Below are 13,997 nucleotides of genomic sequence, written 5' to 3'. Positions count from 1 at the left end.
CGTCTATATTATCTCTTTTTATATCGATCGTTTTAAGATTATAATCAATTGACATATTTTAGGTCTCTTACAACCGTTGTAAGCAATGTAATTTTTCTCGATTATTAATTTTCGATTAGTGCACAAAGTTAATTTAATCTTTTCTTTTATTAAGACGAGAAATCTTGAAATAACATCAGCGCATCGTTAAGTGCAACATTAGGCTTTCTTCGTTCACTTTTTCGCGAATCAATATATGATATATAGAGGAAACGGTGATCATTTTTTAGTTTTCCTGGCAATTGTAACAGGTTTAGGTCAATTCATTGGAAATTGGCTTGACGTAGTTTTACCGCCACCACGTGAAGAAATTGTTGCGACAGTAAGAGCTACAGCCAAATGAACAAGCATCTTTATTACCAGAAGCAAGAGTTAATGACATTGCCGTTCAACATCATGAAGAAAATGATATAGGTAGATATGACCTAGCTCAAGATAAAGATTATTATTTCTTATATTATTCTTCATTAGTGGTACAGGTTTAATGTATATCAAACTGTTATTAAAACTTTTATGTTCATCGCTACATATTCACCATCAAACACCATCATTGAATTACACAAACATTGCAAAACTTACACATTTCCTTATTTTCGATATTTTCTCGTATTGTAAGATTGTATTATTATTCAAAGGTTATAGTTTCTTGCTTTGTCAAGACCAATGTTATTTGCAGTTCAAATGTTAGCAGGTTTAGAGCGAAGAATTTATGGATTGCTAGTGTATGAATTGGGTTAGAATGTGGTACAATGTTTGATATTGCTCCAACTGAATGGTTCTGCGCGACAAGATTTGAAATTGATCATTCATTTATTTTATCATGTATTAATTAATGAAGCATGGTTAACTTAACGTACCCTTTATATTTTTAGGGAAGTAAGTTGAGCATAAATTATCATCTGCTTTTATACTCTCGTACTAATTTGTCTTTCCGATAATTAATACATATAAAGGCACCAGCATTTGGTGGTCAGTTATTCAGTCTTATATTTGGTATAAATTACAATTATTACCGAAAACATGGAAAATGACTTCTTTAATAATTTGTCTCGGTCTATTGTGGTGGAAGATTGAGTAGTATTCTGATAGATGGTGCCAGAGAAATGCTGATAGTAATAAATATGTCAAATTTGATGAAGAAAGTCAACTTTCACCTTCAAATACCTCAATTCATACTTAATAAAACGACCTAATTACATCGGTTTTCACCACTATTATGAACATCACACGTGCTTATACTCTCAAACATAGATAGTTTAGAAATTTGTTTGAAATATTAGATAGATGAATGAATATTAGTTCATTTATGCAATAAACTCTGTGCATTTTATTATTAGAGTTTGCATAAGGAAAACGGATTCCTTATAATGGATTTAAAATTTTTAACTAATATAACTAATATAAAAATTTTTTCAAGGATAAACTAAAAACACTTAATTAAAAAAAATTTCTAACTATTCGGCATTGAAGTGTAAGTATGTGGTGGATTTGTCCTCTATCCCATCGTCAGATCATAATTAATAATTAATCTGATAATTAGTAATTTCTTTAAAAAAAATTACAGTATAAAAAAAAAGACTTACTCTCCACCATCTTTCTATATAAGGTTTTGTAAGAGCTATTAGAAGTAATCCACTCGTTATAATAATATAGAAATATACAATAACTTCATCCTTGTAAGAATCTCGTTCTATAAAGAATAACGAAATAAATCATCAAGAATAAAACCAAATTTTAGAAAAAAATTACACTTACGAAAACACGTAGGAATATCACAATCCTCTTTTGAAGTATTTTCTTTACAAAAAGCTAAATTACAATCAGAACATGTTTGATTTATTCTTAAAGGAACAATTGTTGAATTTTGATCACAAACGCATTTACAAAATGATCTAACATCTGCCGCTTGAACTACTGGTGTTATAGCAAAAATAGTTAAACATAATATTAAAAAAAAATAATCATGAAATAAAACAAAAATCCTTAAATTTAATGGCATGTTTCTAAAAATTTTTAAAAAAATGCTTTCAAATTTTTTTGACAAATAACGCACGCGTTACACGTGCTGTAGAGCTATAGGACCCCCGGATAATATGCCGTACAATTTGTAAGTTTCCCGGTGATCAAACCGACTAAGCCATGATTATAAATTAAGTCGGTTTGTCATTCAGGTTTTAATTTTTCTTTATTTGATTATAATTCATTTATGAAATATTATTTTAATCAAATTTTTTTCAATAACAGCCAAAATAACATGTCTTCAAGCTTTGCAAAAATAATCATTGATCCACTTCCTGGAACCGATGAATATGAATCGGGTCTAAAGATCTTCTTAAGAATTTGTAGATATTTAAATCCGTATAATCTTCTCAAATTGTCATGTGTATGTAAAAAATTTAATGCATTATTGTGTTCAGAAAGATATTCTATTTCGTGCTTGTGGGAACAATCTCGGATAGACTTTACGCCATTTGGAAGTATGAAATGTCCCGAAGACATGTCAAATCGAGAATTTACCAAACTTTTGTGTATCGAAAACGGATGCCAAAATTGCTGGAATAAAAATGTTAGAATCTGCATTTATTGGATTCCAAGAGTTCGCTTATGTGAATCTTGTTTACTTTTGCTAGTCATCTCCAAGAAAGAACTGGAACAAAAATGGATAGTTGCCCCTGAACTGATTAATGTAATTCCACCGGTATTTCATGAAGATCCTTGGAATGAGGGTAATCCTTGGGATGAAAGTAAAAAAAGTTATTGGATATCTCATGTATATGAAATTCAATCTGAATATTGCACTTTGAAGTCAAACGATGAAAAAAGTTTTTTGCTGTCAGAGAGAAAATGTAAATTAAACGAATTAATGAATTTTAGTCGTATACAACATGAACTTACCCTAAGTTGTATCAGAACAAGTTGAAAGCAAGATTACTATCACTCTTGTAGACAAATTGAAGAAATGTATCTATTAGAAGAATTATTCAAAGATTATGATTTAAATTCAGATATTTGGTCTTATTGGTCTAGTATAGATTTATATCATAAGGTGGCGATCTCTAATTTAATTGTGCAACAAGAGCCGAATTTTCAGTGTAACGTGTCAATTTGGTAAAATATAAATGCTTTAAATGCATGCTTCCGTTATTATTATATTTTTTTTTTCTTTTTCTAAAAATTAAAAAGTGAAATAATGACTTTATTAAATTTTTCAAATCGCCCGTCAAAATATTATTTATTATTGACAATTATTTTATTTCATTTAATTGTCATTGGGATAAATGCATCGTCATCAGATAAAATAAATCAAGCTGATTCATCAAAAACACAATCAACAGCATCACGAAATCCGACAGAAACGGCTTCTTTGTGGAGTATTTTTAAAAATATTTTTACTAAAAAACAACCCGATCCTAATAAATTTGGTAAATTTGAAATTGATAAAAATATTAATGAAACAAAAAATATACTTGTTGGATCATTTGTTGGAGGTAAACAATACAAACACTTGAGTATGCTGCTATTCGTTTATTCTGTTTTAAATGTTTGTTTTCGTGTAGGGTTAAGTCATCTTAGGCCATCATTGGAAATTTGTAAGATTTTGATAGAGCGCGGATATAAGGTAAAATTATTCTCTGGTTTATAAATAGCATTGATAAACTTTTCATTCTTCTTTTTTTTTCAAATTATGTAGGTAGCTTTAGTTGCACCAGGAAATTTTACGTCACCCACAAATTATCCATCGATAAGACAATATTCCACTGGACCGGAACATAATACAAAAGAATTATTACACATATATAAAGAAATATATGAAAAACCATACGATTATAATTCATTTTTCTTGGAAAAAGATGAAGCGGATAAACAATATTCAGAAAGATTTGAAGTTTATAAACGATCTACGATAGATTTTAAACCAGATTTATTTTTATGTGATTTATTAAATAACGAAGCTTGTTTTGATATTGCATGGAAATTTAAAATACCAGCAGTTGGTGTTAGCAGTTCATTAAGCAGTAAGTATTTGTTTTTAAGGTTTTTTTTATAAAAGAAAGAAGGAAAGAAACTCGTAACTACTTCTTTAAACAAAACGTTTTTATTTTAGGGCGAACATTTGCACCGTACAAATCAGATCCAATTTATGGATGTCATTCGAATATGGAAAAAGGATCATTTATCGAGAGATTTAAATGTTTAATCATACAACCCGCCAGATTTCTTTATGAATCTAGACAGAGAATTATTTTTTTAAATGAAAAAAGACTTTCGGTTGGTGTATCTCCTATAACTAGTTCTTTAGAAAGAATTAAAAATTCTTTATTCTTGGCTGATACTTACTTTGGTTTTGAGGTACGAAATGAAGAAAGGAAGGAGGAAATTTGAATGTTAATTCGATAACAAGTGCATTAATTGATAGAAAATATTATATATACATATATATTTTTTTTTTAGATTCCACATCCTGTACCTCCACTTTATCAAGTAAGCGTTCTTTCTTAAGTATATCATTAATACTTCATTTCAAGTTTTTAATGCACTTCCAAATGAAAATTTAATTAGGAAATTGGGCCAGTGATGCAAGAATCATACCCACCATTAACACCAAAACTTTCATCATTCTTGTCATTACATCAGAGAATTATGTATGTATCATTCGGTATGCAAGCTTTCACGACACTGGAAAATTATGCAATATTGTTAAAATCATTTTTAGAAGTTATAGACAGAAATATTATAGATGGAATTGTTTGGTCATTATCAGGTCTTGAAAATTTCCCAACGCTGTCAGATGACACACAATTAGAAACGTCAGAAATTCTCAATAATCGTTATACTCATATTTATGTTACTACATCTTCATCATTAGAAGAATTAACACCGCAAGTATCCATATTAAATCATTCAAATACAAAAATATTTTTAACACACGGAGGAGTAGCAAGTTGTCATGAATCATTATATGTAGGCAAACCTATGTTAATATTACCATTAGCTTCAGATCAATTTTCTAATGCTGAAAAGTTAGAAGAACAAGGTGTTGCACTTAAATTGGATAAAATGGATTTACACGTAGACGATATTGTAAGAAAAATCGAATTTTTACAATTAGAATCCAGAGTTAAAATTAATTTAAAAAGAATGCAGATATTAACAAAAATTAATAGTAAACGAAAATATAGAGCTGCCGATTTAATTGAATTTGTTATGAAAGCTTCTCAATTAAATCCAAACAACAATGATGTGAAAGAAAGTGTTGTTGATAATAGACATATGAAAGAAGGAAAAGAATCTTCAGAAAAAGTAAGTAATGAAACTAATTCTGAATCTATTGAACCTGCAATAGAAGATATATATGAATGGTTATTAAAAGAATGGATTACACCTGATTCGAGAATGGGATTTATTAGAGGAAAATATTTAGATGTTTATGGAGTTGTATTAATTTTATTATTTAGTATAATTGGGTCCATAATTTGGACTGGTTGGTCAGTAGTTAGTTTTATTGTTAATAGTATAGCTTCTTTATTTGAAGGAAAATTAAAATCCGATTAATTAAGAGCGTTAAAGTAGTAAATCAGAAATTATTATATAAATTTTTATCATTTATTAAATTTATTTTTAGAGTAATAAATTTTTTTTTAAATTTACGTAGTAACTGCGGATTTACCGCTAAACAATTATATAATAATATTCACGCGATTTTAAATCGAAATAGTGTATTTGAATTAATCAAGAAAAAAAAAAATGCTTGTAACTACGAACCTCGCAATGGCAAGTTCAAACACTCTAACAAGGAGATTAAGCAAATAATAACTGGCAACGACCCGAATCTTTTCGACATAAAAATTTTAAAAATTTAAAGAATGTCACGAATTTTCTTATATCACCATCTGATGCATTACTGTCACCAAATTGTAATGAAAGTAATTTTATTTGAAACTGGCTTGGCTAAAAATATTGACTGTTGACGTTATATCTTAGAAAAGTAATAAAATTACTCAACAGATATAGAATTTATTATTAACAAAATATTAATATAAATGTATTACAAAGCTATAAATATTATTATAAATATTATTATTATTATATATAAATCAGATTATCCAGAAATCTACAAATCATGAAATTTTTTTTTTCTTTTTATCTAGGATGCCAGCGTCATGGGCTTCTTCATGGAGGATTAAATGTATCTTTTAGAAATAATTTTTTTTTTAATAGAAAGTTCAAGGAATGGTTAATAAAAAGCCAAAACCAAACCATTTAGGAGTAAGAAAAGAAATTAAAGGGCGATGAAAGTAAAAAGACAAGGGTATATAGAAAGACTGGACTTAAGGAAATTTTTTTTTTCTCTGTTAATTATATTGTTTTCTACTAACATTTCTTTCTATTCGTTTTAGTGATAGCTTATGCAGAACAAAACCTATTCACTGGACAAGAATGTTTAGAAGTTTTAATATTCAAATAAATAACATACGAGATCATTACAAGCCAATCAATCATATTTTGAAACCTTTCCAAACTTTTAATTTCTCAGGCGTCAGCCCACTTTGTGGTCGCATGATTACTGCAGATGCATTGATGCATGCTGCTGCATCACGTGGTAGTGCTGAAATATAAAAAAAATTTCTTAGCGAACCTCTCTTATTTTTTTCATCAATAAAAAAATTTCTTAAATATCTTTATATTAAGTATAAATTTCAAAATTTCTTCTCAGATGCAATTATCAAGAATGAGTGCAATTCAAGTTGACGCACCAATTTTAGATTCAAAGATAACTCTTGATCATTCTATGATTTACACACTTCAAGACATGATTGTTAGAATTAGACCACAAAAAATGATGTTGCTTAAAACCACGCATGTTCCATGGTATCTTGAGAGGTAATTATTATAATTATTTCTTTGGAATTTTATTTATTTCAAACCTTTTCGTTTTATCAAAGTTCTTAATTGTTGTAATTATAAAGATTCAACCAAGGCAGATTAATATGTCATTCATCCTTACTTAATCTTGATTGTATTATAAATATATTGGAGTTCCTTGACAATGATCCTGCTACTTTATTTGCTTGTGCATTAGTTAATAGAGAATGGTGTAAAATTGCAACGAGCATCTTATGGCGTGATTCCTGGAGATATAAAAAAAGCTTTCAATTACCAGGTAATGAAAAAATTCAAATGATTTCAATATTTCTTGAATCATTACCACAATATCATTTAAATACAATTGAAAGGAAGATTGGTATCCTTATAATGCCTAGAAAAACATTATTCAACTATGCCAAATTTGTAAGACATATAAGAATTCGTAGCTTGGAATGGCATTTAACAAAGTGGGTTCAACACAATGCAGGATATTATATTAATGAAGATAGTCCGGACTTACGAAAAAAAGTTACAATTATCAGTCAAATATTATTAGAACATATTCTTAGATCAACACCAACAATATATGGGTTAAACGTCAATAGCGAAAATTATACTTCAGGATCTTTAACATCTGCTATAAGAAATGTGCCTAGCGCAAAAATTTCTTTAGCCAATGTCAAAATCTTCACATTTGGTAAAATATGGACAACGATGCCAAGATTATTTGAAATTCTTTCAACAATTTGTTATAAAATTAATACATTGGAAATTTGTCCATCTCAGGATATTAAATATACAGCTAGATTAATTAATAATCAAATCAATATAAAATCGCTCACACTTGTTGATACGCCTTCTATAAGACTAAATCGGCATGAAACAAAAAATGAATATACTTGGGATAATGAAATATTTAGTGCGTTATTATATAAGGCTAAAACTGTAACTCAACTTACGTTAAAAAACATTCATTTATCATCTCTAAAGGAATTGAATTACTTTGAAAATCTAGAGGAATTGTATATTACAAATTATGTGGGAGATATTTCCCAAAAAAATTTTCAAGATTTATCAGAGATTTCCTTAAAAAAGCTAAAAAATTTTTTTATTATTTCTTTATTTTCAGAAACTTATTTGAAAAATCTTTGCAAATTTATAAAAAATTCCAAAGAATTAACGCATCTTAAAATTCAAGGGTGTAAATTGCATGACCCTGATTATTCAATGACATGGATAAACTCTTTAGCTAAAAATAATAGAAATCTTGTTTCTTATGAAGGACCTATTGGATCAAATGATGTAGTAGCATTATGGATATTTTTAGATTCTTGTAAAAGTCTTCAGAAATTACATTTTCAATGCAACAACTATAATTCCTTCACTTCAAATAAAGACTTGAAAAGTTTTGACAATATACTAAGAGAACTTACAAGAAAACAACCCGTAGCTTTGAGAAAACTAATAGTAGGTAAAGGCTGGACTGTTTCTTGTAAAGGAGTTGAAAATTTCATAAAATGTCGGAAGAATTTGTTTGTGCCAATTAGATTTGAATGGGATCCACATACGGTAATTATTGGGAATATAAATGAATTAACTAAAAGATATTGCGGAGTAATTAATAAGGTCCATAAAAATTAACCCAATTTTTAACTAGAATCAAATAATCATTTCAGTTATATGTATTTTTTCCTTTAACATGTAAAAATTTTATATATAAATTAATAAATTAGAATAATAAATTAAGAGAATTACTAAACTTAACCTGGGGGAATTTTCCTCCCCTCTCCCTTTATTTCAATTTTTAATTAAAATATTATAAGATTATATGTAAATTTATGAGAAGAAAAGGTTTTATTAAGTTAAAAAAGGTAGTTGTTCATATGGTTTTTGTGAAAAGTACATAATTTTGATTTTTATAGTTAAATTGTATTTTTCATGATAAAAATTTTTTTTAAAACCAAGAATTGCCAAATTTTTATGCAATTAATATCCAATTATACTGTATTTATTTTATATATTTCATAAAAAAAGTTTATTTTTTTTAAATTCTTAAGGGGGGGAGGAATTATCCCCCTGGTTAAGATTAGCAATACTCATAAATTAAATTAAATAACCATTCACTATTTAGTTATTTTTTGCAAAAATATTTTACTAATAAATTTAGATTTTGCCCCATATGTAATGTTTAAATCCTGCCTTTATTTCAAAAAAGGATATGTGAATTAATAAAAGAAACCTGAAAAAAAGTTTTGTTAAATAAGTCAAAAATAACATTTAAAACTATCTTTGATGTTTTAAGTAAACCTGCAGAGCAGAGGAAAATACACATAATAAATATACTAATTTACAGAATCCTATCTTATTCAACTCAATATTAAAATAATTTACAAAGACTTTTTTCAAATTATCTTTTAATAATATATATCATTAATATTTTAAAGTATCCAATTTTTTATATGGATTCCAATATATTATTATATTAAAGTTTAATTATATATCTAATGATTTAATTAAAAATGACTACAGTCAAACCTTGATATAGCGAACCTTTGATATAGTGAATTTTTCAGACAATTATAATAAATTTCCCCTCGCTATAACAAATTAACCAATCAAATCTCTTAAAATCTTCACTATAGTAGTCTTATAGCGAAGTTAAGGTCTGGATCCTAGAGTTCGTTATAACAAAGGTTGACTGTATAGTAATATATACTTCTATAAATACCCTCTCTATAAGTATACATTCTTATATATACTCTATAGCAATTTAATTTTAAGCTTAAGACTTAAAGCTAAATGTATTCCTTCTATATTTTACAATTATGAATTCTGTATAGTGTATACTTTCTACAAATACATTATGTGACTATTAACCAATCAGTAATATAATATTTAGTTACTATTAATTTTTTAAAATTTATTTAAATTCAATTTTTAGTACAGTTAAACTTTTATATAACAATATGCCAGAACCAGTGTTTAGAAATAACCTGATCATTTGACCATTTAAATGATTTATGAAATTATTTGTCATTATTCATAATTATTTGTCATTTGGTCATTTCAATCATTTGATTTTGATTGGCTAATATTTATCACATAAATAATCATGTGACTATAATTAAAAAATAATGAATGTAGTGTAGGCAAAAATCATAATGCTGGCCAAAATTACATTCAAATGACCAAGATCATGTGTCATTTGAACATTAAAATAACATGTCATTTGTCATTTGTCATTTGAATCATTTGGTCATTTCAAGTCATTTGCCGAACACTGATCAGAACATATATGAAATTTTTAGAAAATATCGTTATATCAAAGTTATACCGATATTTATATATCCTTACATATAGTGAAAAATAAAATTTTATCAGTATAACAAGTTTTTAATAGTATATCAGTATATTGAATATCAGTATATTGAGGTTAGACTGTATATTTTAAGTATAAAATAAGAAAATTAAATATATTTTAAAGAGTGAATTTATTTACTGCACCCTGCGTTACAACGCATCCTTCCTTTTTTGTAAATTGTTTATGTCGATCTTTAGTTTATACACCGCACCCCCTTAAAATGGCAAATGATAAACATACAAATATATATAAATTTGTAATGCAGGATGCGGTAAATACATTATTTCTATTTTAAATATATTTTAAATAGAATTTTTTTTTATAGGATAATGTATGTATAGCAATATGTGATCTCCAAAAATTACATATCTTTAGATTTTCAGCTAACCAGTTATATTTCAATATTTTTTCAGAATTCTTCTATATCTTATGACCTTTATTTGCTTTCAAAGCCAAAATACTTATAGTCAAACTTATCTTCTTATATATACAAAATATCTGATACTCAGAAAACTGAAATTTAACTAAATATATTATCAATTAGTTTGCTGATATGATCACTAAAAGAAAAATATATTTCATTCTCTATTTTAAACCTGGATAGCGTTAGGATAAACTTTGATAAAGATATTATAATAGATTTCATCCAGCATTATATCTTAAGAAGTAAAAATCCAATTCATTTATAAGACCAGCAATCTTCAGATAATTTTAGATAGTTTTAATAGATAAGCTCCTTCTTTGCTTGAGAAAATATTTATAAAAATAGCTAGTAGAATTCATTGTATTTAAGACTTTGATCATACTAAACTAAACTAATTAATTTCAGTATTAGATCATTGATTTTGCGATTTACTAAACTAATAAGTATTAATTTGAATTAAAATATAATAAAATACTTATGAGTTATGTTAATTTTATTAATGACATAAATATTTAGATTAAAAAATTTTATTAAAAAATTTAATAAAAATTATTAAAAATGAATTAGATAAAAAGTATAATATAATTAAATTAAGAAATATTATGAATTAAATTTATTAATTGGTTTTTTATTAATATACAATATAATTTTTAAAATATTAACTTTATTTTAAAAGATTATTTAGCATTTATTTAATTATTACTTTAAAGAGTTTAAATGAAATAGTCATTATTACCATATTTCTCCAAAAATAAGTAATTTTCAAAAATAAGCAACATCTAAAATAATTAATATCTGAAATAAACAACAATTTTGAATATTAACTAATTTCGTATTAAACTTAATGTAATGTAATAAAAAGATTTTTAATAATAAATATAAGTTCAAATTGTCCCAGAAAATGTATTTTTATTAATGAATTATGTCAAAATGAAACACCTGTATCATTATTATAATATACATATTATCATTATGTAAATATAAAATATTAACCATAACCAAATTAAACAGTTAATTATCTCATTCTATCACTAATATCTTCGCTATCATTACTATCATAGATACTATTATTATCATTACCATTATCACTACCTTCATTATCAATGTTATTTCCATCATCATCATTATCATCAAACGTTACTTTCATCGTCATTATCACTAATAGTTTCCAATTTAAAATTTAATCTATTTAAATCTGTTGAAATTTTATAAATCTTGAAAGATTCTATGACTGTTTTATCATCGATTGCATTCCAAACACATTTTATTCACAATGCAAGTATATATCATTCAATCTAGTATAGCGAAAATTTTCCACAGTAATGTACCACCACTTGCCATTCAGATATGCCACTCTTTGTGAAGGTTGTCTTTAAATGGTTTATTTATTGAGATATCTAGAGGTTGGCAAATGCTGGTTAAACTAACAGGGATTACTATCAGATTGAATCCACTCTTATAAAATTATTTTTTTTATAGCATATGTGCCAATTTTTGGAATTAGTCTAAATTAAGATTTTTATAAAAATTTAATATTTTAGTAAGATTAATATTACACAAATCTAAATTAAATATGTATTATATATTTACGTAACTCAGATTTAATAAAAAATAAAAAAAATTTTTTTAATCAATATTCAAAAATAATGGTAATAACCACTTCTTTTTCCCCATCACTGCCCATCACTTTTCCATCATTTTTCTATTCACTTTTATTAAATATGACAAAAAAGTTTATAAGCAAATATAGCAGTTATTTTTAAGTGGTAAGTAAAAGAAAAAACTTAATATTTTATATACATAGATAAGACATATTTTTTCATATTTTTAGCTTTAATTTATTGATTTTTTTTTGTAAAAAATACATGCAAATAAAAAATAATTATGATGTAAAATAGTTGTAAAATGAATAATAAGATATTCTTTTTTTTTCAAAATAACTAATTATATATTTGTTTTTTATCTTTTAAAATTATTTTATTAGATTTATTCTACTAAAATCCTTAAATGGCAAATAAAATCTTTTAAATAAAGTAAAAGAATTTGGGATTCTCTTATGAAAGCATTTTTGGTAAGAAATAAAATTTTCAGATCGGACTTTATGCAGGTGACAAAATCGTGCATTATTATTCCTGGAGATATGCTAACGTCATCATTTTACATTCATTTGAAAGCTGAGAATTTGCTCTATCGTAAGAATCAAAGATCAAGAAAATTGGATCACTGGATGAGGCGTAATTAACGATCAAAGTCAAATCAAATTTAAAAATTAAAAATAAATATATTAGACGTAATTATTCACAATCCATTGATTCAATTCATTCGATTTTAGGCTTATTAGATAGACCTCAATTTTCTCTTTCAAATGAATATAATTTCATTCGTGTAGCTTGCATCTACAGGTATTTAATAAATTTTTTTATATCAGATTTTATCAAATTTATAAAATTTTATATTAATAATATAATTGATGATTCCTAAACATCTACATATATTAAACGAATTATTTTAAATTTATTTTAAAGATAAAAGTTGGCATCACCTTAGGGAGCAAAGATCATTCAAATTGAATCACTACATGTGAAGTAATTAATAATCAAATTTAGATAAAATTTAATAAATATACTGAACGTGATTACTGAACAACTAGTGATTCAATTTACTTGATTTTAGATTCATTAGATAGATCTCGATTTTCTCTTTCAAATGAATGTAAATTTATTTGTATAGCTTATTTCTACGAAGAATTATCAATGATTTTGTCATGAGAGTTATATTTGATCTTTTAAATTTTAATGATATCTTATATTAAAAAAAAATTAAAAATTATATAATTAATTAGTTTTTTTTGCATTATCTAGTATAAATTTATTATTCTTATATAAATGATAATTTATATTTGCTTTAATAAAATTATTTTTGTGTAAAAAAATTAGATTCCAAGGATCGGCTCATATGGATCCTTCCAAATGATCTTTAAATGAATTATGTGCTAATATTACTAGATTTCTTTGAGTATCATTTTTTAACCTTATATCATTGAAGTAATCAATATATTTTAACATTAAACTTGAATCCATCCAACCATTTTCTTGAAACTAAATTACAACACCAGAAGGAATTTGTTTATTACGCAACATTCATTTTCTTTGAAGATAGTAGTTTGGTCACATCTATGATATTGCAATTTAATAAATTTGATTTAAAGTAGCAAATCATTATACTTATGATACATGTTAAAATGATGGTAAACTGATTTTTTTCATTACATGTTGCATGAATATGAACTGTTTTTTCACCCTTTGG

General features: G+C 25.8%; 5 protein-coding genes across 6 annotated transcripts; 4 read left to right on the top strand and 1 right to left on the bottom strand.

The window, feature by feature from the left end:
- Positions 1–1,341: 1,341 nt before the first annotated feature.
- OCT59_009215 (uncharacterized protein) lies at positions 1,342–2,077 on the bottom strand. Of its 2 annotated transcripts, XM_025325003.2 has the most exons (3): positions 1,795–2,054; positions 1,623–1,729; positions 1,342–1,534 (listed from the first exon to the last, which is right to left on the bottom strand). In XM_025325003.2, the coding sequence occupies exons 1-3, from the start codon at positions 2,036–2,038 to the stop codon at positions 1,490–1,492; spliced, it is 396 nt and encodes a 131-aa protein (XP_025183254.1). In that variant the 5' UTR covers positions 2,039–2,054; the 3' UTR covers positions 1,342–1,489. The 2 variants fall into 2 exon arrangements, with proteins under 2 accessions (XP_025183254.1, XP_065999831.1); XM_066133389.1 differs by having other exon boundaries at positions 1,342–1,729; positions 1,795–2,077.
- A 216-nt stretch (positions 2,078–2,293) lies between these two features.
- Positions 2,294–2,959, top strand: OCT59_009214 (uncharacterized protein; the record flags this gene model as incomplete). The annotated part of the gene is made up of 1 exon (XM_025315217.2): positions 2,294–2,959. The coding sequence occupies one exon, from the start codon at positions 2,294–2,296 to the stop codon at positions 2,957–2,959; it is 666 nt and encodes a 221-aa protein (XP_025183255.2).
- Positions 2,960–2,998: 39 nt separating this feature from the next.
- OCT59_009213 (uncharacterized protein) lies at positions 2,999–5,717 on the top strand (the record flags this gene model as incomplete). Its single annotated transcript, XM_025315218.2, has 7 exons — positions 2,999–3,147; positions 3,223–3,527; positions 3,597–3,658; positions 3,731–4,055; positions 4,145–4,389; positions 4,492–4,521; positions 4,600–5,717. 7 exons carry the CDS (start codon positions 2,999–3,001, stop codon positions 5,590–5,592), a joined length of 2,109 nt encoding a protein of 702 aa, XP_025183256.2. The 3' UTR covers positions 5,593–5,717.
- A 66-nt stretch (positions 5,718–5,783) lies between these two features.
- Positions 5,784–6,657, top strand: OCT59_009212 (uncharacterized protein; the record flags this gene model as incomplete). Its single annotated transcript, XM_066133388.1, has 2 exons — positions 5,784–6,349; positions 6,438–6,657. Exons 1-2 carry the CDS (start codon positions 6,330–6,332, stop codon positions 6,655–6,657), a joined length of 240 nt encoding a protein of 79 aa, XP_065999830.1. The 5' UTR covers positions 5,784–6,329.
- A 97-nt stretch (positions 6,658–6,754) lies between these two features.
- On the top strand, positions 6,755–8,547 carry OCT59_009211 (uncharacterized protein; the record flags this gene model as incomplete). Its single annotated transcript, XM_025315219.2, has 2 exons — positions 6,755–6,921; positions 7,008–8,547. 2 exons carry the CDS (start codon positions 6,755–6,757, stop codon positions 8,545–8,547), a joined length of 1,707 nt encoding a protein of 568 aa, XP_025183257.2.
- Positions 8,548–13,997: the final 5,450 nt, after the last annotated feature.

The sequence above is a fragment of the Rhizophagus irregularis genome, chromosome 17, assembly GCF_026210795.1.
Source record: "Rhizophagus irregularis chromosome 17, complete sequence".
Lineage (NCBI taxonomy): Eukaryota > Fungi > Glomeromycota > Glomeromycetes > Glomerales > Glomeraceae > Rhizophagus > Rhizophagus irregularis.
This window is presented reverse-complemented; position numbering and strand designations above follow the sequence as displayed.